We start from the raw sequence: 21,127 nt of genomic DNA on the forward strand, positions 1-21,127 counted from the left end.
TGGATTGATTCACAAGATAATACGGTAGGTAGCCTAGCGGTTAGAGTGTTGGGCCAGGAACCAAAATGTCGCTGGTTCGCATACCCGAGCCGACAATGTGAAAAATCTGCTGATGTATCCTTGAGCAAGGCACTTAACAGTCATTTGCTCCAGGGGCACTGTACTGCTATAGCTAACTCTGTAAAACAACACATTTCACTGCACATACATATTTAATTTTTCGACGTCAATTTCCCCTTTGTGACCGTTCAAGAACGCTAAAAAAAATGTCTCCTTCATCCTGTCTCTCTCTCTTTCAGATCCTGTGGCGTCAGTTCTTGAAGTTCAAAGAGACAGAACTGCCTGCAAAGGAGGCCGACAAGCACCGTTCCAAACTCATCTACCAGTCCTTTGAGGTTAGCCATGCACAGAGCTTCTATTCTATTATTTTCTATTCTATTTGCATTCTAGTCTATTCGATTCTATTTTATTGTATTCTACTCTATGGTATCCCATTCCATTATACTCTATTTTTGATAGATTGATATAGATAGATAAAAGTGGTTGTCTGATTTGTGGCTAGAGGTCTAACACTTATTATTTTACACCACCCCCTCTACAGAGTGCAGTGCATGCTGGTCAGGTCAAGGTTCCTCCAGGCTACCATCCAATTGATGTGGAGAAGGAATGGGGCCGTCTGCACGTGGCCATCCTTGAGAGAGAACGACTGCTCAGGATAGAGTTTGAGAGGTGAGTGAGTGAAGCTGTGTGGTGGATATCAATGTCTGGCCATATTATTCCCGAGTCCATCAATCCTCATCTGGTTATACACTGACCAAAAATACAAACGCAACATGTAAAAGTCTTGGTCCCATGTTTCATGAGCTGAAATAAAAGATCCCTGAAATGTTCCATACGCACAAAAAAGCGTATTTCTCTCACAAATTCTATGCACAAATTAGTTTACATCCCTGTTAGTGGGGATGCCAAGATAATCCCTCCACCTGACAGGTGTGGCATATTAATAATCTGATTAAACACCACGATCATTACACAGGTGCACCTTGTGCTGGGGACAATAAAAGGCCACTCTAAAATGTGCAGTTTTGTCACAAATCTCAATACCACAGATGTCTAACGTTTTGAGGGAGTGTGCAATTGGCATGCTGACTTCAGGAATGTCCACCAGAGCTGTTGCCAGAGAATGTAATGTTCATTTCTTTATAAGCCGCCTCCAACGTCGTTTTAGAGAATTTGGCAGTGCGTCCAACCGGCCTCACAACCGCAGACCCACGCGTATGCCGCCGTGTGGGCGAGCGATTTGCTGATAAAAACGTTGTGAACAGAGTGCCCCACGGTGGCCGTGGGGTTATGGTATGGGCAGGCATAAGCTACGGACAACAAACACAATTGCATTTTATCGATGGCAGTTTGAATGCACAAAAATATCATGAAGAGATACTAAGGCCCATTGTAAGGTCCATTTTTTTAAAGGTATCTGTGACCAACAGATGCGTATCTGTACTCCCAGTCACGTGAAATCTATATATTAGGGCCTAATGAATTTATTATCTCAATTGACTGATTTCCTCATATGAACTAAGTAAAATCAATTAAATTGTTGCTTGTTGCGTTTGTATTTTTGTTTACTATATATCTACTCTCTTCAAGTGACCTTGTTAGTTTCTGCCTGTTTTGTTAGAAAATAATTCTTCATTTTACAAAATGGGAAGAATATGTTATTGTTGTCTGTGTGAGAGCATCCTGGATAACTAACTCCATTAGTCTATTAAACCCAGTTTTACCTGAGTTGCACTGCTCTGGGACCTTGTTTAGGCTGTGGTTTGTCTAGAGTCAGCTCCTCTTGAACAGTAATACCATTGGCACGCCTGAGGTTCGCCATCTATGATGCCGTAAGGGGCTTGGACACTGTCCTGCCTGGTTTCTCCAAGTTCTTCAGGGATGACTTGACTTTAGATGGAAGTTTCCACTAGTTTCTTTGATTGAGTAGCACCACAAAGCGTAGATTAGAATATCAGACCGTTGACGAGTGCAATCTACTTACGGCGAATGAATCATGATTCATATGAAAACCACAGAAAGTGACAGATGGATTCTTATCAAGCCGATTCTATTTATCGGACCATGTGCCGTTTTAAACAGCTGCAAGAACAACCTCTGAAGCGAAGTAATGCACAGTAATTCTATTACCCATCTCCCCTCATTCGGAGACTCCATATCCAGATGTTATGATTGAATCAGGCTTTCCCTTTGCAAATGAAGGGATTGCAAAGAAAGGCATCCTCTGTTCAAGCGGAGCAATTTTTTTATTTTTACAAAATGTATTCTTGTCAACGTAATCCGATATGATTATCTGTCAGAAGTCATCAAATGCCAATGTTATCGATATCATAAGGCTAGGTAGCTGGAGGGATGTTGCGTTGCAAGTTGTCTTGAAATGGGCTGGTCCACTGTCGAGACAGCCTTGTTTGCCTGGTCCATGTTCAGTGTAATGGGCAGTCATCGTTCGCTAGTTTCGACTAAGTTCATCAGACTGGGCAGAGCTCTGTCTGGGCAGCCTTATTCATGAACTGGGATGAGGAATGGCTGAACAAGCCCAGCAGACATTTGTTGTCGCTGCCAAGGTTGGGAGAGAATTCCCGTGACACTATGGGACTGTGTTAAGAAGAGCCACCGCTCTACCTGGGACTTTAAAAGGGAGAGCATAGGGACAAGAGCATGGCATTAGTGACGGACCCTTATAGAGTAGAGTGCCTGCTGCATTCAAAGAGGCCGTAAGTATCATGTTCCGGACTTTCAGTGATTGTGCTGTTGTGGTTATTGTGTTACTATGTTATGACGTTTTTAGCTGTGGCCAAGCAAGGAATATGTTATATTTGATACTTGATATTCTTAATCGTGACAATTCTTTGGGGGTTTGTTTGTTTTTCTATTGATTCATTCACTTTTAGCATGGTACAGAAGTGAAATTCTATACCCAGGTCCGTGTTGATCCTGACCTGGTATGTTTGCTAAAAACCATTGAAATAAAAATGCTTTGACCAGATCAGTGTTAACGCTCCTCTTCTCTTCCCTCAGGCTAGAGCGACTCCAGAGGATCGTCAGCAAAGTCCAGATGGAGTCAGGTGTGTGTGAGGAGCAGCTCAACCAGCTGGACACCCTGCTGCAGACGGTGAGTCTTGGACCACTAACACTGACAGTACAGTGAGGCCTGAGGCTGGGCCTGGGAATGAGCCTGCGACTGAGGCTGGGACTGGGGCTGAGGCTTGAGCTGGGACTGGGGCTGGGAATGAGGCTGGAGCCGGGACAGGCTGTGGCTAGAGCTGGGGGAAACTAAGGACAGCCATTGTCCTCAATTATGTAAAGTTGCTATAGGCCAGTGATTGGGTCAAATGACTCATACCGGGTAAGTCATATGCTCCAGTTAGAAAATCATTAGCTGTCTCTTTACTACCTCATTCAAAACCAATGTGTCCAGTCATCACCAGCGAAAATGCTCCAATCAGAACGGTATTCCCTCTCCTGCCATACAACAGCGTGAGGTGGGCTGGATACAGTCTCACATAACAAAATGAAGCTCTGAACTGATCTCCAACAAGTTTGGAAAGCCATGAAATCCTTAAAGTGGAGGAAGCATTACTTGTCTGTCAATCATAGAAACCCTTTACCTTCTCGCTTTCGAAAGCTCATAGGTTAATGACATTAATATTGGTATGCCCTCCTCCCTCTAGGACATCCGTCTCCTGAGTGCAGGGAAGCCGGCTCAGCACACTGCCGAGGTGGGGCGGGACCTGGACAAGGCAGACGGCATGATCCGCCTGCTCTTCAACGACGTGCAGCAGCTCAAAGATGGGCGCCACCTGCAGGCCGAGCAGATGTACCGCAGGTGAGTTGGCCGTTTCAGTTTCTCACAAAATGGATAATAAAGTATCTATTTCCTATTCGATTATATTATATACATTGATCGATTACAGCGATTTGCTTCGTTAGGATAATAATTTTCTCTAAATTATAAATGATATCCCCTCCCCCTGTAGTCATGAACGCTGATTGAAACCTAAGCTTGTTGCATAATCATAGTCATTTAATTGAAGAAATGTGTTACAGGACAGAACACTTACCTGTCAAATGCGCGTCATTCCCACAGGGTATACCGCCTTCACGAGCGTCTTGTGAACCTGCGCACCGATTACAACCTGCGTCTCAAGTCGCAGGTGACGACCACCCAGATGATCCAGACCCAGACCATCCAGCAGTCGTCCTCCAGGGTGCGTCCCGAGCTGGACGAGGTGACCCTGCGCTACGCCCAGGACCTGCTGACCTGGGTGGAGGAGAGTCAGAGGCGGATTGACGAGGCCGAGTGGGGCTCGGACCTGCCCACCGCGGAGTCTCAGCTGGGCAGCCACCGGGGCCTGCACCAGACCGTGGAGGACTTCCGCGCCAAGATCGAACGGGCCAAGGCTGACGAGGTACTAGACCTTAAAGGGGCAAAGGTGAAATATGTTTTAGTGGGGTGTTATAATAAATTTGTTTCATAGACTCTCTCTATCTCCGTATATTTCCATTACACTTTCAATGAGTTTATATCATGTACTTTGTATTCGATCCGAGGGAATGGAGACATTATATACGTGCATTACCATCCTCAAGTGCTAGATCCTCTCTGACTGTGACATTACATTGATGTGGCCTGTGTGTCTCTTGTGTCCCTCAGAGCCAGCTATCCCCAGTCAGTAAGGGGACGTACAGTCAATACCTGGGCAAACTGGACCTTCAGTATGCCAAGCTGCTGGTAAGATCTTTATTCAGAAGCTTTATTTTTGGGTAAAGATGCTGTTATGGTCAACTACCACCAGGATTAGTAATAATTGTATTCTCATAAATGCACACACACAGTATGTAATCTAATCTATATCTTCCCTCTTTCACCGCTCTCTCTCCCAGAACTCCTCCAAGTCTCGTCTGCGTAACCTGGACTCGCTCTATGTGTTTGTCAGCGCGGCAACCAAGGAGCTGATGTGGCTCAACGACAAAGAGGAGGAGGAGGTCAACTACGACTGGAGCGACCGTAACACCAACATGACTGCCAAGAAAGACAACTACTCGGTAGGTCAGAAAAACAAACACACAACTTGAAAAAATATATCAGAAATGCTGTTGAGACAGCTTGGTTGTTGAAGTGCACATTTTCTGAGGCCTAGAAAAAGATTGAATAGATCATACAGTACTTCCAAACTCTAGAGTAGTGCTCATCTGAATGTAAGGCTGTTGATGGCTCATTGATAGCTCATCTTGATTCTGAAGGGTCTGATGCGTGAGCTGGAGCTGAGAGAGAAAAAGGTCAACGACATCCAGGCCACAGGAGACAAGATGCTGAAGGAGGGCCACCCTGGCAAGAAAACAGTGGAGGTGAGCACTACACTACCCCCAAGTGGTTTCCATGTGCAATAGCAGGGTAAACCTGGATGTATGCATTAGTACACAGAACTGCATCTTGTAGTAGATTGTTTTGTAACTAAAAACAAGCATGTCTTATTGGACAAGTTCAGGTAGTCCCTCCCTGTTTCAGTCAGTATTCCTCCGCTTGGTGCCTAATGAACACGACCCTGTTTTGCTCAACTCTTGTCCCCCTTTAATTTCCAGGCCTTCACAGCAGCCCTGCAGACTCAGTGGAGCTGGATCCTCCAGCTGTGTTGTTGCATCGAGGCTCACCTCAAAGAGAACACAGCTTACTACCAGGTTTGGATGCTCCGAATCATTTTCAAAATAGCGAATGTCTCATAAACCTGCATGGTTCTATAAGTAATAGTTCCAAACACAATTGTTGACGTTCTCGTGTTATTGTTCAATACACATGCCCCTTATCTTCTTGTGCTTCTTCGCAGTTCTTTTCGGACGTGAAAGAAGCTGAGGAGAGGATGAAGAAGATGCAGGAGACGATGAAGAAGAAGTACAGCTGTGATCGCGCCACTACGGCCACGCGACTAGAGGACCTGCTGCAGGATGCGATGGTACGTAGCCTAATACACAGTTGGACTGTGTACGGGTGCTTGTGCTCCCATAAAACATGAGGTCACCTATCTCTGGACCCGTATTCATAAATCGTGAGAGTAGGACTGCGGATCTAGTATCAGGTCTGCTTTTTATATATGATGAACGGAAGGGGGTGATCCCCTGATCCTAGATCAGTACTCGTACTCTGAGATACTTTATGAATATGGGCCATTCGTCTCGTCGGCAGGACTTTAGTCGCTCAAATGCAGCGAAAGCAAAGCAGGAAACTCTTATTTTTTTTGTCCAGTCTTTTTCCTGAAGATGTTGAATTGTTTCCCTTCTTCACCAGGAGGAGAAGGAACAGCTGAACGAGTTTAAGACTCACGTGGCCGGCCTGAACAAGAGGGCCAAGACCATAATCCAGCTGAAGCCTCGTAACCCCACCAAGTCCATCAAGGGCAAACTGCCCATCCAGGCCGTGTGTGACTTCAAACAGATGGAGGTAAGCATATCACCCTTATCACCTTTTTGAAGGTATCTGGTGTAGGAATAACGTCTCTACGTATGTAGAGGAAGTAGATACTTCCTTTTTGTTTGTTTGTTCGTTAATTTGTTTGTTCGTTCATCACTCTTTTCTTTTTTTCTTCATTCATTCATTCTTCCTGGTTCGTTCATTCATGCTGGTCTAGCCATCCACCATCCATCCGTCCGTGGACTGTAACGTCTCATGTCCTCCGTCTCTCTGTGCAGATCACCGTCCACAAGGGAGAGGAGTGTGCTCTCATCAACAACTCCCCACAGCCCAACAAGTGGAAGGTCCTGAACCGCTCAGGCATTGAGGCGGTCGTGCCTTCAGTCTGCTTTCTGGTTCCACCTGTCAACAAGGAGGCTATGGACAGTGTGTCCAGGTGAGACTCTTACATCAATACACAGCGCACTCCATCAATGGATCACGCAGAGCCCGTTTTTCTTTTCTTTTTTGCCACGTCCCATATCTGTTTTGCGCCGTCTTCCGTCACAATGACCATAGGAGTTGGTAAGATGACACAAACAGATCTGGGACCAGGCTGTTTTTTCGTGACCTAGCCTTGATAAAACTCTGGGCCTTAGTTATATTTGTTTTACAGTGCAGTGACACTCCCTTCTGTCTCCTACCCCAGTCTGGACTCTGGTCACCAGTCGATGCTGGTCCTGTGGCAGAGAATGCACGTGGACATGAAGAGCATGCTTTCCTGGCAGTACCTGACGAGAGACATCACACAGATACGTACCTGGAACATCACCATGGTAAACGCTAGTCATCTGGGTTTTTATTCTTCATCTTGGAGGGGGAAAAAAACGGAGAAAGATAAATAGTAATTGGAATAGTTTGACGTTAGTTAACTGTTTTGAAGCTTAGACGTGCACTATTTTAAGTTCAACGTGATCCTCGCAGACAGCCAATCAGTGACCCTGTGAGAGGGAGTCAAGTGGTCACCCTGTTGGTGTCACTGTAAGTGTACTGAATCGAACGGGGAGATTTGCCATTCCTTTGTTGCTTTCCGGTGAGGTTGAGTCTCGAGCGCTGTTATTTATAGAGCAGACCATGTAAACATGGACGAGTGTTTTATTGAGTTAGAACACCTCATGGGTTTCCAAATGGAATTATCGGCGGGGAACGTTCTTATGCTGTTATACTGACAGTAAAGAGCGGTGTCTACCAAAGCTTGTTTTGTATTACGTAACAAACCAACTAAAAGCTTTGATTGTATAGTAGATTTGATTTTTATCAAATGTAACCGCCTAAAACAGGTTGTGATGCAGGCAGGGTACATGGGCAGAATGACAGTGACAAATTGACAGGCAATTCTGATCGGTTCCTCTCACACGGAGGAGGTTTTGAAAGATTATATCGATTAAGATGAACATGTTTTAGATTGACTATTTACTTACCTCTCTCCTTATTCTACCTCTCCCTCTTATCCCCCCCTCTCTCCTGCCTCTTCTTCTCTCTCTGTCTTCCTTCTCTCCTTTTCACCCTATTTTTTTCCACTCTCCTCCCTCTCTCTCTCTCTCTCTCTCTCTCTCTCTCTCTCCCCTCTCTTCCCTCTATAGTTTAAGACCATGAAGGTGGAGGAGTACAGGCTGATTATGAGGAACCTGGAGCTTCACTATCAGGACTTCATGCGTGACAGTCAGGATTCCCAGCTGTTTGGTCCACACGACCGTATGCAGATCGAGGGCGACTACTCGAAGACCACACAGTACTACGACAACCTTCTGCGCTCTGTGGAGAAAGGTCAGTTCCACCTACATACTCACGAACAGACACAACAAACCTCTGTAACCCTTTACTTTACAGCCTGGTACTTACCTGGTGTTGACATGGTATTAACTAAGAAACGAATGGGGTATTAGTGGGTACTTTCTGGTTTGGTGACTACCTGGTTTGACAAAATAATTTATAAGTAATTACCTAAAAAACAGCGGGCTGTAAAATAAAGTTTTGATCTCAGTAAGGGTGGCATCCACTCTCCTTCTCTGAGTACCACCAGCAAACAGTCTTTTTTACAGTGGATGTGTGTCAGGGGTGAAAGGCGTGTTACTGTACACCAGTTCAGCAACATTGGGTAACTGTCAAATTCACCTTTCAGGACCAGTGGTTAAAACCAAAGGTGAGTGTGTCACGCTAAGCTATAAATCACACAGGCAACATTGAACCGCCATGCTTTTGAACTATGGATGGTTGGCACGTCCAAAAATGAACGATTTGTTGTTTCCGTCACTCCAACCCCATCAACTTACTGTGTTCACATTAATAGCAATGCTTTCGCTAGCTTTTGAGTGAGTGCATGCTATTTTTTCTTTTTTTGTCCATTTCCTGTTTCCAATGTGGCTTGGTTTGTTTTTTTTGTTATGCAATATAGTGCTTTAGAAAAACACATTCAGGTAGTGGTCAAAGTGTGTTTTGCTGTGTGTAGAGATACCACTGCATAGTGGGTCATTTGTAATGCAATATGCTTTGTTTGAATGCATATCAACCTGTGTGTGTGTGTGTGTGACACACTACATGTGAACACATGCATGTCTGATCATGAACCATATGAATATACTGCACAAAAAGTGTGTGTGTGTATGTATGTATGTATGTATGTACAGTTGAAGTCGGAAGTTTACATACACCTTAGCCAGATACATTTAATCTCAGTTTTTCATAATTCCTGACATTTAATCCTAGTAAAAATTCCCTGTAGTCAATTAGTACTTGGTAGCATTGCCTTTAAATTGTTTAACTTGGGTCAAACGTTTCGGGTAGCCTTTCACAAGCTTCCCACAATAAGTTGGGTGAATTTTGGCCCATTCCTCCTGACAGAGCTGGTGTAACTGAGTCAGGTTTGTAGGCCTCCTTGCTCACACACACGTTTTCAGTTCTGCCCACAAATTTTCTATGGGATTGAGGTCAGAGGTCAATACCTTGACTTTGTTGTCCTTAAGCCATTTTGCCACAACTTTGGAAGTATGCTTGGGGTCATTGTCCAATTGGAAGACCCATTTGCGACCAAACTTTAACTTCCTGACTGATGTCTTGAGATGTTGCTTCAATATATCCACATCATTTTCTTCCTCATGATGCCATTTATTTTGTGAAGTGCACCAGTCCCTCCTGCAGCAAAGCACCCCCACAACATGATGCTGCCACCCCCGTGCTTCACGGTTGGGATGGTGTTCTTCGGCTTGCAAGCCTCCCCCTTTTTCCTCCAAACATAACGATGGTCATTATGGCCAAACAGTTCTATTTTTGTTTCATCAGACCATAGGACCTTTCTACAAAAGTACGATCTTTGTCCCCTTGTGCAGTTGCAAACTGTAGTCTGGCTTTTTTTATGGCCGTTTTTGAGCAGTGGCTTCTTCCTTGCTGAGCGGCCTTTCAGGTTATGTCAATATAGGATTCATTTTACTGTGGATATAGATACTTTTTCACCTGTTTTCTCCAGCATCTTCACAATGTCCTTTGCTGTTGTTCTGGGATTGATTAGCACTTTTTGCATCAATGTACGTTCATCTCTAGGAGACAGAACGCGTCTCCTTCCTGAGCGGTATGACAGCTGCATGGTCCCATGGTGTTTATACTTGCGTACTATTGTTTGTGGTGCCTTCAGGCGTTTGGAAATTGCTCCCAAGGATGAACCAGACTTGTGGAGGTCTACAATTTTTTTCTGAGGTCTTGGCTGATTTATTTTTATTTTTCCATAATGTCAAGCAAAGAGGCACTGAGTTTGAAGGTAGGACTTGAAATACATCCACAGGTACACCTCCAATTGACTCAAATGATGTAAATTAGCCTATCAGAAGCTTCTAAAGCCATGACATTATTTTCTGGAATTTTCCAAGCTGTTTAGAGGCACAGTCAACTTAGTGTATGTAAACTTCTGACCCACTGGAATTGTCATACAGTGAATTAAAAGTGAAATAATCTGTCTGTAAACAGTTGTTGGAAAAATGACTTGTGTCATGCACAAAGTAGAAGTCCTAACCGACTTGCCAAAACCATAGTTAACAAGAAATGTGTGGACCTAAGGGTATGTAAACTTCCGACTTCAACTGTATGTAAATATCTGCAATTGTAATTCCATTCAAAGCAGTGAGGTATTGCAAGGTAAAGAACGTACATGGAAGAAAACAAGGGAAAGGTTTCACCACACTATAGTCAACCCTCTATCTTACCACACCTACACCCACAGTGACCACACCCATCCTGCCCTAAGCTCTTCACCATGATAATATAATCATTGTATTATTATTGCCACTTAGCAGGCGCTTCTATCTGAAATGATTTACAGTACAGTGAGCGCGTACATTTTGACTATGTGATCCCTGTGGGTCTTGAACCCACAACCTTGGAGCTACTAGTGCCACACTCTTACCACCCTAACCGATCTCCACAATGTCCACGCTTGCACACAGGTGAGCAGGACGAGTCGATGTGTGTGACCTACATCACCCAGATCAAGGACCTGCGTCTACGGATAGAGGACTGCGAGGCTCGTACCGTGGCCCGCATCCGCAAGCCCGTGGACAAGGACCCCATCCAAGACTCTGCCCAGAAGACCACCGACCAGAAGGTGCTGTACCTACACTGTACTAACTAAAGAATACGTTGTGACTTAGGTCTAACCTATTTATTGGACAGGTCTCCTCTGTAAAAGACACTCAGTGGATCAACCTGTATAAATATAGGATAATGAAGTATAACCTATATACAGGTAAAGGTAATGGCGGGGGAGGGGCACATCAGTGCTAGTGTCCATGGGACAACAGATACCGAAGTTAATCACCAAAAAACAATGACGTTTTATTTGAACACTGGGAATAGCGTCATAAAGAACCCTGAATGTGTTTTTAGGAGCTACTGTCAAACTGTTATGGAGGGGGAAGCACCTAAAATGTGATACCAAGCAGGGTTTGGTAGGTTACTTTCTAAATGTAATCCATTAGTTACATGGCCAAAATTGTAATAGATTTCTTCCCCCTTAAGATGCATTAGAAGGCGGCAAACCTTTATATTACCACTTTTACCGACATCTATTACAGGATAAATCAATGTTAGCGTTTACATAGTTCGCAATAAATGGATGTTGCATTTTACTTTATGGGTTGGTTATGTAGGCTTCTTCTAACCCATTGCTTTCTGCTACAGATAATAATATGATTAGGCTATATCTTTACATTAAAAACACAAGTCTGTCACATTTCCAGTCATTCCAATTAATTGAATACCCCTTGATCTTCAAGAATAGGACTTGTAAATATGGAAATATAGATTAGCCAAATTGTTTTACCTGAGCATAACCCAAAAACGAAGAACTTATTAGCCTACTCTGTTGTTTATGGTTTTGTTGTCAGGCAGGCTCATTGCTTTGAGTTTAAAAATAAATGCTGCTCTCACTGAATGGCATTCTATGAGCACTACTGAAAAGTGCAACTTGCATATGAAAAATGTATACCATATTCTGTGTTTGCTATAGGCTTATTGTTTCCGTTTTTCTTTGGCGACACTTTGATACCTCTATAATTTGCAGAGTTTTAAGTCTTATCAAAAGTGTGCGCGTTTGAGCATGTGTCCATTAGGCCTATGGGCATTTCCCTGAATCAGCACAAATTAAATCCAGCAATAAAATCCCCACTTGTGATCTTCTTAAATGAAACTTGTTTTTGACCGTATGGAGCACAATACCACAGAGGAGTTTAGAAGGAAGGAACTTCCTCAAACTTTTTTTTCCGTAGGCTGGGATCTGCTCTATGCAGCTGTTGCAAGATCAACGTTTTCACTGGCTGTCCACTGGTCACAAAAACAATGATTGATAAGGCGGCTTAAACGTATTTCATTCAATCACTGTTGCGTTAAAATACACACATCCATTTGTGAGCAGCCATCCACAACCACCACAATCCGTGAGGTGCAAATAGCTAAATGAGAGAGCACCAGTGGGATTCAAATCAGGGCGCTATGTAGATATCAATAGTGAGTGATATCTGCTGTCCTGCTGTCAATCTGCTGTCAAGTTGGATCATCTTTGGATTCCCGACAGCACTCGCACCGTTGGAAGACATACTGTAGCTTGAACTTTTCAACGCCGGTTTGAATGTCATTGAGAATCGTTTTTTCACAAACATCCTTTTTGAATGTAAAAGTAAGTCGTTTTTCGAAAGCGTCTGTCATCCGATTGCAATATTTTAGCTGGTCACGTAACGTACATTTTTTTTTTTTTTTGTAATCAGTTACATGTAATCCGTTACTCCCCAACCCTGATACCAAGCTACAGACTGGCACCAGAAACAGGACAGAGCACTACACAGAATAGGAGAGAGAGAGAATGAGGAAGAAAGAGAATGAGGGAGGGGTTGACAGAGAGGGGATGAAATACCGAGAGAGGAGACAGCGAGGCCTAATTACAGCAGATTGCAGCTATGGATAGGGCTTTCTGCGGTGGGGGAGAGAAATGTGAGAAGGAAGGGGGCTTGAGAAAGGAGATATACATACTGTACGGGAGCCAAGTGCAGCAGGAAAGAGAGGAGCGGTGACTCAGTGGAAGGGAGGATAGGCGGGGCAGAGGTAGATAGAGAGGGAGGGAATGGAATGGCATGGTCGCCGCCTTCTGCGCTGCCTCTGAGGGGGGAAGAGGGAGAGAGGAGAAGGCGAGTCATGAGAGAGAGAGAGAGAGAGAGAGAGAGAGAGAGAGAGAGAGAGAGAGAGAGTAGTGTATAAGCTCAGTGTGTCCAGTAAGTCCCTGGGCTGTGTTTCTCTATGGAGACTGAGGGTGACTGGCTGGAAGGCCCACTGCCCAGTCTGCTGATCCAGCTCCTCTGGACCCTGCTGGCTCTGGGCCTAGTGGGGATCCTTTCTCTGCTACTCCACCAAGACCGCTGGCAGCTCCTCACCCGGAGAGTCCACACACAGGTCGGGCTCAGGAACACACTGCTTCCTTGGGCCTGATAGGGGGGACTCGTTCAGCATTATGATACTCGGTGGAAGTTTGTAATCGGAGGAGATTTTCTCCCTTTGTTTTGCTATTTGTCCTTTCTTTATCTTAATCGTCATGCGCTTGTTTTTCTCCTGTTTCAGAAAGTCCAAGTGGAGCTTGAGGGCATCAAGAGGAACCTGGACCAGGTGGCCGTGAAGACCGAGGAGGTCCTGAGTACCACTCCTCAGCAGTCCAGCACTGCGCCTGTCCTGCGCTCTGAACTGGAGTTCACCCTGAAGAAGATGGACCATGCCTACATCCTCTCCTCTGTCTATCTAGAGAAGTGAGTCGGTTTTCTTTCTGTAGCCAGTTTCCATTTCTGGGGTTCTTATTGCCCTGACAAAAGCAACAAACAAGCAAGGGAAAAATACAACATTCTATTCAAGCAGCATTAAATCTCTCACGCCACTTCCCATCCCTCCTCCACTGACATTTCCTTTTCCTTGCCTCAGGCTGAAGACGGTGGACGTGGTCATCCGCAACACGCAGGGGGCCGAGGGCGTTCTGAAGAAGTACGAGCAGCGACTGCGCGAGGTCCAAACGGTTCCCAATGACGTCAAGGAGGTGGAGACGTACCGCACCCAGCTCAAGGTGAACTGACTGGACTGCACTGGGCACAGCCTCAGCCTTTATTCTCGTGTTACGTTTCCACTGAACAACCAGGCGTTTGTTCGCAGTTCTCTGAACACTTACCACCTCTTTGTATGACACAGTTGGTCCGCTTTTTCCAAGCCAGGGAGCTGGAGAGGCTTTTGCATAAACGCTACTCAGTAGATAAATTGTGATGTTTATTACATTAAAAACACATGCGCTTTGGGACATTAATGAACTGTGTGGGATTCATTACGGGTTTCTTGACAGCCAGCGCCTGTGTATTTTTGCGTTTTATATATATCTTTGGATTATGAACATGGAAACAAGGCAGGTTTAAAAAGAGAGAGAAACTGTTTACGTGATGAAACACAAGAGACGTGCTTAACTTGCTTCTGTGGAAAAAAATGTAACTTTTTTGAAGATTTTTTTTTGACGTAAGCTACACTTATTGATAGCTTATTTAAACTGTTGCTCTTCCCTACCGTCTCTTTCCCTGTAGAAAATGCGCGCTGAAGCGGAGGGTGAAAAGCCTGCATTCGATTCTCTGGAGGGCGAGCTCGGAAAGGCGGCAGCCGTGAGCGAGAAGATGTCTCGTGTGCACAGTGAGCGTGACGCTGAGTTGGACCACTACCGTCATCTCCTGTCCGGTCTCCAGGACCGCTGGCAAGCTGTGTTCTCCCAGATGGACCTGCGTCAGCGGGAGCTGGAGCAGCTCGGTCGCCAGCTGGGTTACTACAGAGAGAGCTACGACTGGCTCATCCAGTGGATCGGTGACGCCAAGCAGAGGCAGGAGAAGATCCAGGCCGTGTCCATCAGCGACAGCAAGACTCTGAAGGAGCAACTGGCCCAGGAGAAGGTACTGATGGGGGAGTATTAGGGGTCCATTACATCACTGCATCGCTCCAGGTGCTTAGCTGGTCAACTGAACATTATGGAACTTTGTGAAAATAAATAATTTACACCTTTTTTTATACTTCTTATTTTGTATACTACTATGGATGTTATAAAGGTGTGCTTTGTGTAGTTCTCATCGTTGAACATACACAGGCACACCTTGAAATCCCATCCAGACTAATTCTGATTATTTCCCCCAACATAGAAACTTCTGGAAGAGATCGAGCAAAACAAAGAGAAAGTTGACGAGTGTCAGAAATATGCGAAGGCGTATATCGACACTATCAAGGTAAGCATGCGCAACATTAGTGTGCAAACGCGGGAAACCATTATTACATTCACATACAGCTTTATTTAAATGTCTTCATTTCATACGGTTTAATGTTGACACATCCTGTTTCTTTTTTATTAGGATTATGAACTCCAGTTGGTGGCCTACAAAGCACAGGTGGACCCTCTCTCGCCGCTGAAGAAAACCAAAATGGATTCTGCCTCAGATAACATCATTCAAGAGGTCTGTGCCACTTGTGTAATCTGAACGCAGGTTGTCATTCTCTGACAACCATTTGCAATGTCAGGAGAGAAGTTTAGATCCGTAGTTTAAGCCAGACCCACACTAAATCAAAGGTTTCCTGTTTCATTTCTCCTCCATCAGTATGTGACGCTAAGAACCCGCTACAGCGAGCTGATGACTCTGACCAGTCAGTACATCAAGTTCATCACGGAGACACAGCGTCGCCTAGAGGGCGAGGAGGTGCGTGACAACACACTGGGATATCCTAACCCTAACCCATTGATAACCAATGAAAAACAAACGCATGACCACTCTTTTGCACGCACAAATGCATACGCACACATTAATGTATGGATGATATTCTTTCATTTTGAGGTAAAGTATGGTTTGGAACATTGGCATTTGCATGCTGTGCTGTAGCCGCAGGATGTTAGGGCACCTAGCAGACAGGAAGTCCTATCTCTATGATATGATGGCCAAGCGGAGCTATTCGGCAAATATGAACGATCTTCCAAAAATAATCCTAGTGCTAAGTGTCATTGTTCTCAGATGAGAACCAGGGACTATCAATTAGAATGTGGCTCGAGTGTCATTCATTTTTTTTTTCATGGTGCCTTAAAATAACCAGGTCCGAGTAGATACGTATCGATTATATGAACATCATTGACAATTGCATACTGTTTTGATAAGCAGTAGTGGCCTTGTCACGAAATTCAATGAATTGATGAAACGTTCATGTTCAGTCTGAAGCAAAAGAAAGAGAGCATCCTCAAACGATTTTCAGAGAGCATGAGAGGAAATCCCAGTGGTTTAGAAGATGCAATTCGTAGGATTTGCACATTTTTGTATTTTGGCCTATTCATTTTCATGTCTTTTATTGAGGTGTGCCGTATTGTTTTTGACAAAGGGCGTTCTTTCTTTCACTATGTCTATTTTTCTCATTGGCCACTCTTAGATGTCAATCTAAGCTCTCCCACTGTGTGCTTCAGGCCGACTGCCATGTTCTTCCACATTCCTTTTTTCAGATGAACACACACTCTCCGTCTCCCGTTCTTTTCTAACCCTAATGTTTTGTTTGTTTCTTTGCTTCTCTTAACTGCTTGCCAGTGCTTTGTCATGATGAATGCTTATCTTGTTTGGGCGTTAAAAAGAGGTAAATAATCCACGACGCTCCAGTCACTATTCTCTCATTTATGTGCCTTACCTTCCATACCCTCAGGCTTCCAATTCATCACCTAAACTGTCAAACATTTCCATATTTAGTTACATTCACCTTACTTCCATGTCTCGTTTATTCTGTGTTCGCATGGGCTTTAGGTGCTATTTTCTTATTACATTTTCAGACTATCCTTGTACTATCCCTGCTTTCCCCTTTGCACATATTCTGCCCAGTTTCTTGATAATAGGGATCTGAAGAATCAACGTAACAGGTTGTTTAACAGTGTGAATAGATTCATTTCAACTAACTAGTTGCCGGTCGATTGTGATGTCATTTTTGAATAACAACTTTGAGTAATTTCAAGCTGAAAATAGGTTATTTAAAAAAATAAATGATTCACTTTACTATTTCACTTATGCAAAATGGGTTATCACAAAATAATTCCCTTAAGGACACCGACATTGAAAAAGATACAGTTGCATGCCACATGAGTTCTTCACTTTGTTGTGTTGTGATGTCTTGTCTCCATACGTTAATTGTTACATAACCATTTCCCATCTTACTTGTTTCTACCTTGAATTGTCTTTGTCGAAGATAACTTGCTTTAACAGCATCCTCCTGAATGAATTTACATCTGAACATGTATCTATCTTTAAGCTACCTATTAACATTTAACCTGTCATGCTTAATTTTTATATTTTCTCTACCATTTGCTTCCACTAATACAGAAAGCTGCTGAGAAAATGAAAGCGGAAGACAGGAAAAAAATGGCAGAGATGCAGGCTGAGTTAAACAAACAGAAGCAGCTAGCTGAATCTCATGCAAAGGCCATTGCCAAGGCCGAGCAGGAAGCTCAAGAGCTGAAGCTCATGATGCAGGAGGAAGTCAGCAGGAGACAAGTTGTTTCTGTAGATGCAGAAAAGCAAAAGCACAATATCCAGCTGGAACTACATGAGCTCAAAAATCTCTCAGAGCAGCAGATCAAGTCCAAGAGTCATCAGGTAGAAGAAGCCAATCAGAGCAGAGTCAAGATTGAGGAGGAGATCCGTATCATCAGGATCCAGCTGGAGACCACTGTCAAACAGAAGTCTACCGCTGAGGATGAGCTCAAGCAACTCCGGGAAAAGGCGTCTGAAGCCGAGAGGCTGAGGAAGCTTGCACAGGAGGAGGCTGAGAAGCTCCGCAAACAGGTCAACGAGGAGACCCAGAAGAAACGCAAGGCAGAGGAAGAGCTCAAGTTAAAGTCTGAGGCTGAGAAGGAGGCTGCCAAGCAGAAGCAGAAGGCTCTGGAAGACCTTGAGAAGCTGAAGATGCAGGCGGAGGAGGCGGAGAGACGCATGAAGCAAGCTGAAGTGGAGAAGGAGAGGCAGATCAAGGTTGCCCAGGAGGTGGCACAGAAGAGTGCTGCCACCGAACTCCAGAGCAAACGCATGTCCTATGTTGAAAAGACATCAAAGCTGGAGGAATCACTCAAACTAGAGCATGTCACTGTCATCCAGCTGCAGGAGGAGGCAGCTCGTCTCAAGAAGCAACAGGAAGAGGCAGATATGGCCAGGGAGGAGGCGGAGAAGGAGTTAGAGAAATGGAGGCAGAAGGCCAATGAGGCACTCCGCTTAAGGCTCCAGGCTGAGGAAGAAGCTCACAAAAAGAGTCGTGCCCAGGAGGATGCCGAGAAACAGAAGGAGGAAGCTGAGCGCGAGGCCAGGAAGAGGGCTAAAGCTGAGGAGTCCGCACTGAAACAGAAAGATATGGCAGAGCAAGAGCTGGAGAGGCAGAGGAGGCTAGCTGAGGGAACTGCTCAGCAGAAACTCTCAGCAGAACAGGAGTTAATCCGGCTAAGGGCAGACTTCGACCATGCTGAGCAACAGAGATCCCTGCTTGATGACGAGCTGTACCGCCTGAAGAATGAAGTCAGTGCAGCTGAGCAGCAAAGGAAACAGCTCGAAGATGAACTGGCCAAAGTGAGGAGTGAAATGAATATACTCCTGCAGCTAAAGTCCAAGGCAGAAAAGGAGAGCATGTCCAACACTGAGAAGAGCAAACAGCTCCTCGAATCTGAAGCTGCAAAAATGAGGGACCTTGCTGAAGAGGCAGGCAAACTTAGATCCATCGCTGAGGAAGCCAAGCGACAAAGGCAAGTTGCTGAGCAAGAAGCAGCTCGTCAAAGAGTAGAAGCTGAAAGGATCCTCAAAGAGAAGCTTGCTGCCATTAACGAGGCAACTCGCATGAAGACTGAAGCAGAAATTGCCCTCAAAGAAAAAGAGGCTGAGAATGAGCGACTCAGACGACAAGCTGAGGATGAAGCTTACCAGAGGAAAGCTCTGGAAGACCAAGCCAGCCAGCACAAGCAACATATTGAAGAAAAGATCAATCAACTCAAGAAGTCATCTGAGAATGAGTTGGGAAGACAAAAGACACTTGTAGATGAAACTCTCAAGCAGAGACGAGTGGTTGAGGAGGAAATTCGCATTCTCAAGCTAAACTTTGAGAAAGCCTCATCTGGCAAGCTTGATTTGGAGCTGGAGTTGAATAAACTGAAAAACATTGCAGAGGAAACACAACAGAGTAAACTCCAAGCTGAAAAGGAGGCTGAGAAACACAGGAAACTTGCCCTGGAGGAGGAGAAACGCAGGCGCGAAGCAGAGGAAAAGGTCAAAAAGATCACTGCTGCAGAGGAAGAAGCAGGCAGACAGTGCAAAAATGCGCAGGAGGAAGTGGAGCGCCTCAAAAAGAAAGCAGATGAAGCCAAAAAGCAGAAAGAGGATGCTGACAAGGAAGCAGAAAGACAGATCCTCGTAGCCAAACAAGCAGCACAAAAATGCAATGCAGCAGAACAGCAAGTTCAGAGTGTCCTTGTCCAACAGAAGGAGGACAACCTCACGCAGAAACAGCTCAAGGAAGAGTATGAGAAAGCCAAGATGCTTGCGAAACAGGCAGAGCTTGCCAAGGAAAAGGCAGAGAAGGAGGCTGCTCTTCTCCGGCAACAAGCTGAGGATGCAGAACGCCAAAAACAGGCCGCTGAACTCGAAGCTGCCAACCAAGCCAAAGCTCAAGAGGAAGCCGTGAAATTGAGAAAGGAGGCAGAGTTTGAAGCTGCCAAGCGAGCACAGGCTGAGGCTTATGCAATCAAACAGAAACAACAAGCAGATGCTGAGATGGAAAAGCACAAAAAGCTTGCAGAGCAAACAGTGAGTCAAAAGTCTCAGGTAGAGAAAGAGCTCACAAAGGTCAGGCTTCAGCTGGATGAAACTGACAAGCAAAAATCTGTCTTAGACGAGGAGCTGCAGCGCTTAAAGGACGAAGTCGGTGATGCGGTCAAGCAGAAGGCCCAGGTGGAAGAGGAGTTATTCAAAGTCAAGATTCAGATGGAGGAGCTGGTCAAACTGAAACTCAGAATTGAGCAGGAGAACCAGCGTCTTATCAAAAAGGACAAGGATAACACTCAGAAATTCCTGGCTGAGGAAGCTGAGAACATGAAGAAGCTTGCAGAAGAAGCTGCCAGACTCAGTGTGGAAGCCCAGGATGCTGCACACATGAGACAGATCGCTGAATCTGACCTCTCCCAACAGAGGGCACTTGCAGAGAAGATGCTAAAGGAGAAGATGCTCGCCATTCAGGAAGCATGTAAACTGAAAGCAGAGGCTGAGATGCTCCAAAGACAGAAGGACCTGGCTCAAGAGCAGGCCCAGAAGCTGCTTGAGGATAAACAACTGATGCAGCAGCGTCTCGAGGAAGAGACTGAGGGCTTCCAGAAATCCTTGGAAGCTGAGCGCAGGAGACAGCTGGAGATCACAGCCGAAGCTGAAAACCTCAAAGTCAAAGTGTCCCAACTTAGTGATGCTCAGTCCAAAGCAGAGAATGAGGCCAAGAAATTCAAGAAGCAAGCAGATGAGATCAGTGCCCGTCTTCATCAGACAGAGCTAGCAACTAAAGAGAAATTGACTGTTGTAGAGAAACTTGAAGTGCAGCGACTGAGCAGCAACAAAGAGGCTGATGAGTTACGCAAAGCCATCGCTGATCTAGAAAAGGAGAAGGACAAACTGAAAAAGGAGGCTGAAGACCTACAGAATAACTCTAAAGAGGTATTGTGTTAGAGATGGCATAGAAGTGCAGCTTATGTCATTGTTAACTCTCTCTCTGAAAATGACCAATCTTAAATGATTTAATTACATTTCTTTATCTATTCCTTCTTAAAATTAACCACTTACACAGTTGTATTGTTTTGAGTTATATTTGTATTACGGTACACTAAGCTTAAAAAGATCATATCCCTTCAGGATATTTTCAGTTTGTCCAGGACAAAAGTATAGATTCATTATTGGTGGTGTTCCCCATAATGTTCTCCCCTTACTGAGAAGAGTGTATATACTATTATGTAACATAGGAATAATTCAATCTAATATATATATTTGAAACTATTTGGGACTGATTCTTATAAGTGGAGTGCATTGTACTAAAATGTTGTAATTT

General features: G+C 44.7%; 1 protein-coding gene across 1 annotated transcript in view; it reads left to right on the plus strand.

The window, feature by feature from the left end:
* The window catches only part of LOC120031579 (plectin-like), a 227,186-nt gene that overhangs the window by 152,496 nt on the left and 53,563 nt on the right, over positions 1-21,127 (plus strand). The window contains exons 10-31 of the mRNA XM_038977388.1: positions 300-395; positions 602-729; positions 3,079-3,172; positions 3,732-3,886; positions 4,148-4,469; positions 4,715-4,792; positions 4,945-5,106; positions 5,305-5,409; positions 5,644-5,739; positions 5,886-6,011; positions 6,344-6,496; positions 6,745-6,902; positions 7,155-7,281; positions 8,089-8,272; positions 10,939-11,096; positions 13,598-13,779; positions 13,949-14,087; positions 14,590-14,946; positions 15,190-15,273; positions 15,397-15,498; positions 15,640-15,738; positions 17,386-20,739. Coding sequence (XP_038833316.1) covers positions 300-395; positions 602-729; positions 3,079-3,172; positions 3,732-3,886; positions 4,148-4,469; positions 4,715-4,792; positions 4,945-5,106; positions 5,305-5,409; positions 5,644-5,739; positions 5,886-6,011; positions 6,344-6,496; positions 6,745-6,902; positions 7,155-7,281; positions 8,089-8,272; positions 10,939-11,096; positions 13,598-13,779; positions 13,949-14,087; positions 14,590-14,946; positions 15,190-15,273; positions 15,397-15,498; positions 15,640-15,738; positions 17,386-20,739 — 6,459 coding nt within the window. The remainder of the gene's footprint in view (positions 1-299; positions 396-601; positions 730-3,078; positions 3,173-3,731; positions 3,887-4,147; positions 4,470-4,714; positions 4,793-4,944; positions 5,107-5,304; positions 5,410-5,643; positions 5,740-5,885; positions 6,012-6,343; positions 6,497-6,744; positions 6,903-7,154; positions 7,282-8,088; positions 8,273-10,938; positions 11,097-13,597; positions 13,780-13,948; positions 14,088-14,589; positions 14,947-15,189; positions 15,274-15,396; positions 15,499-15,639; positions 15,739-17,385; positions 20,740-21,127) is intronic.

Source organism: Salvelinus namaycush, chromosome 37 (assembly GCF_016432855.1).
Source record: "Salvelinus namaycush isolate Seneca chromosome 37, SaNama_1.0, whole genome shotgun sequence".
NCBI classification, from domain to species: Eukaryota; Metazoa; Chordata; class Actinopteri; order Salmoniformes; family Salmonidae; genus Salvelinus; species Salvelinus namaycush.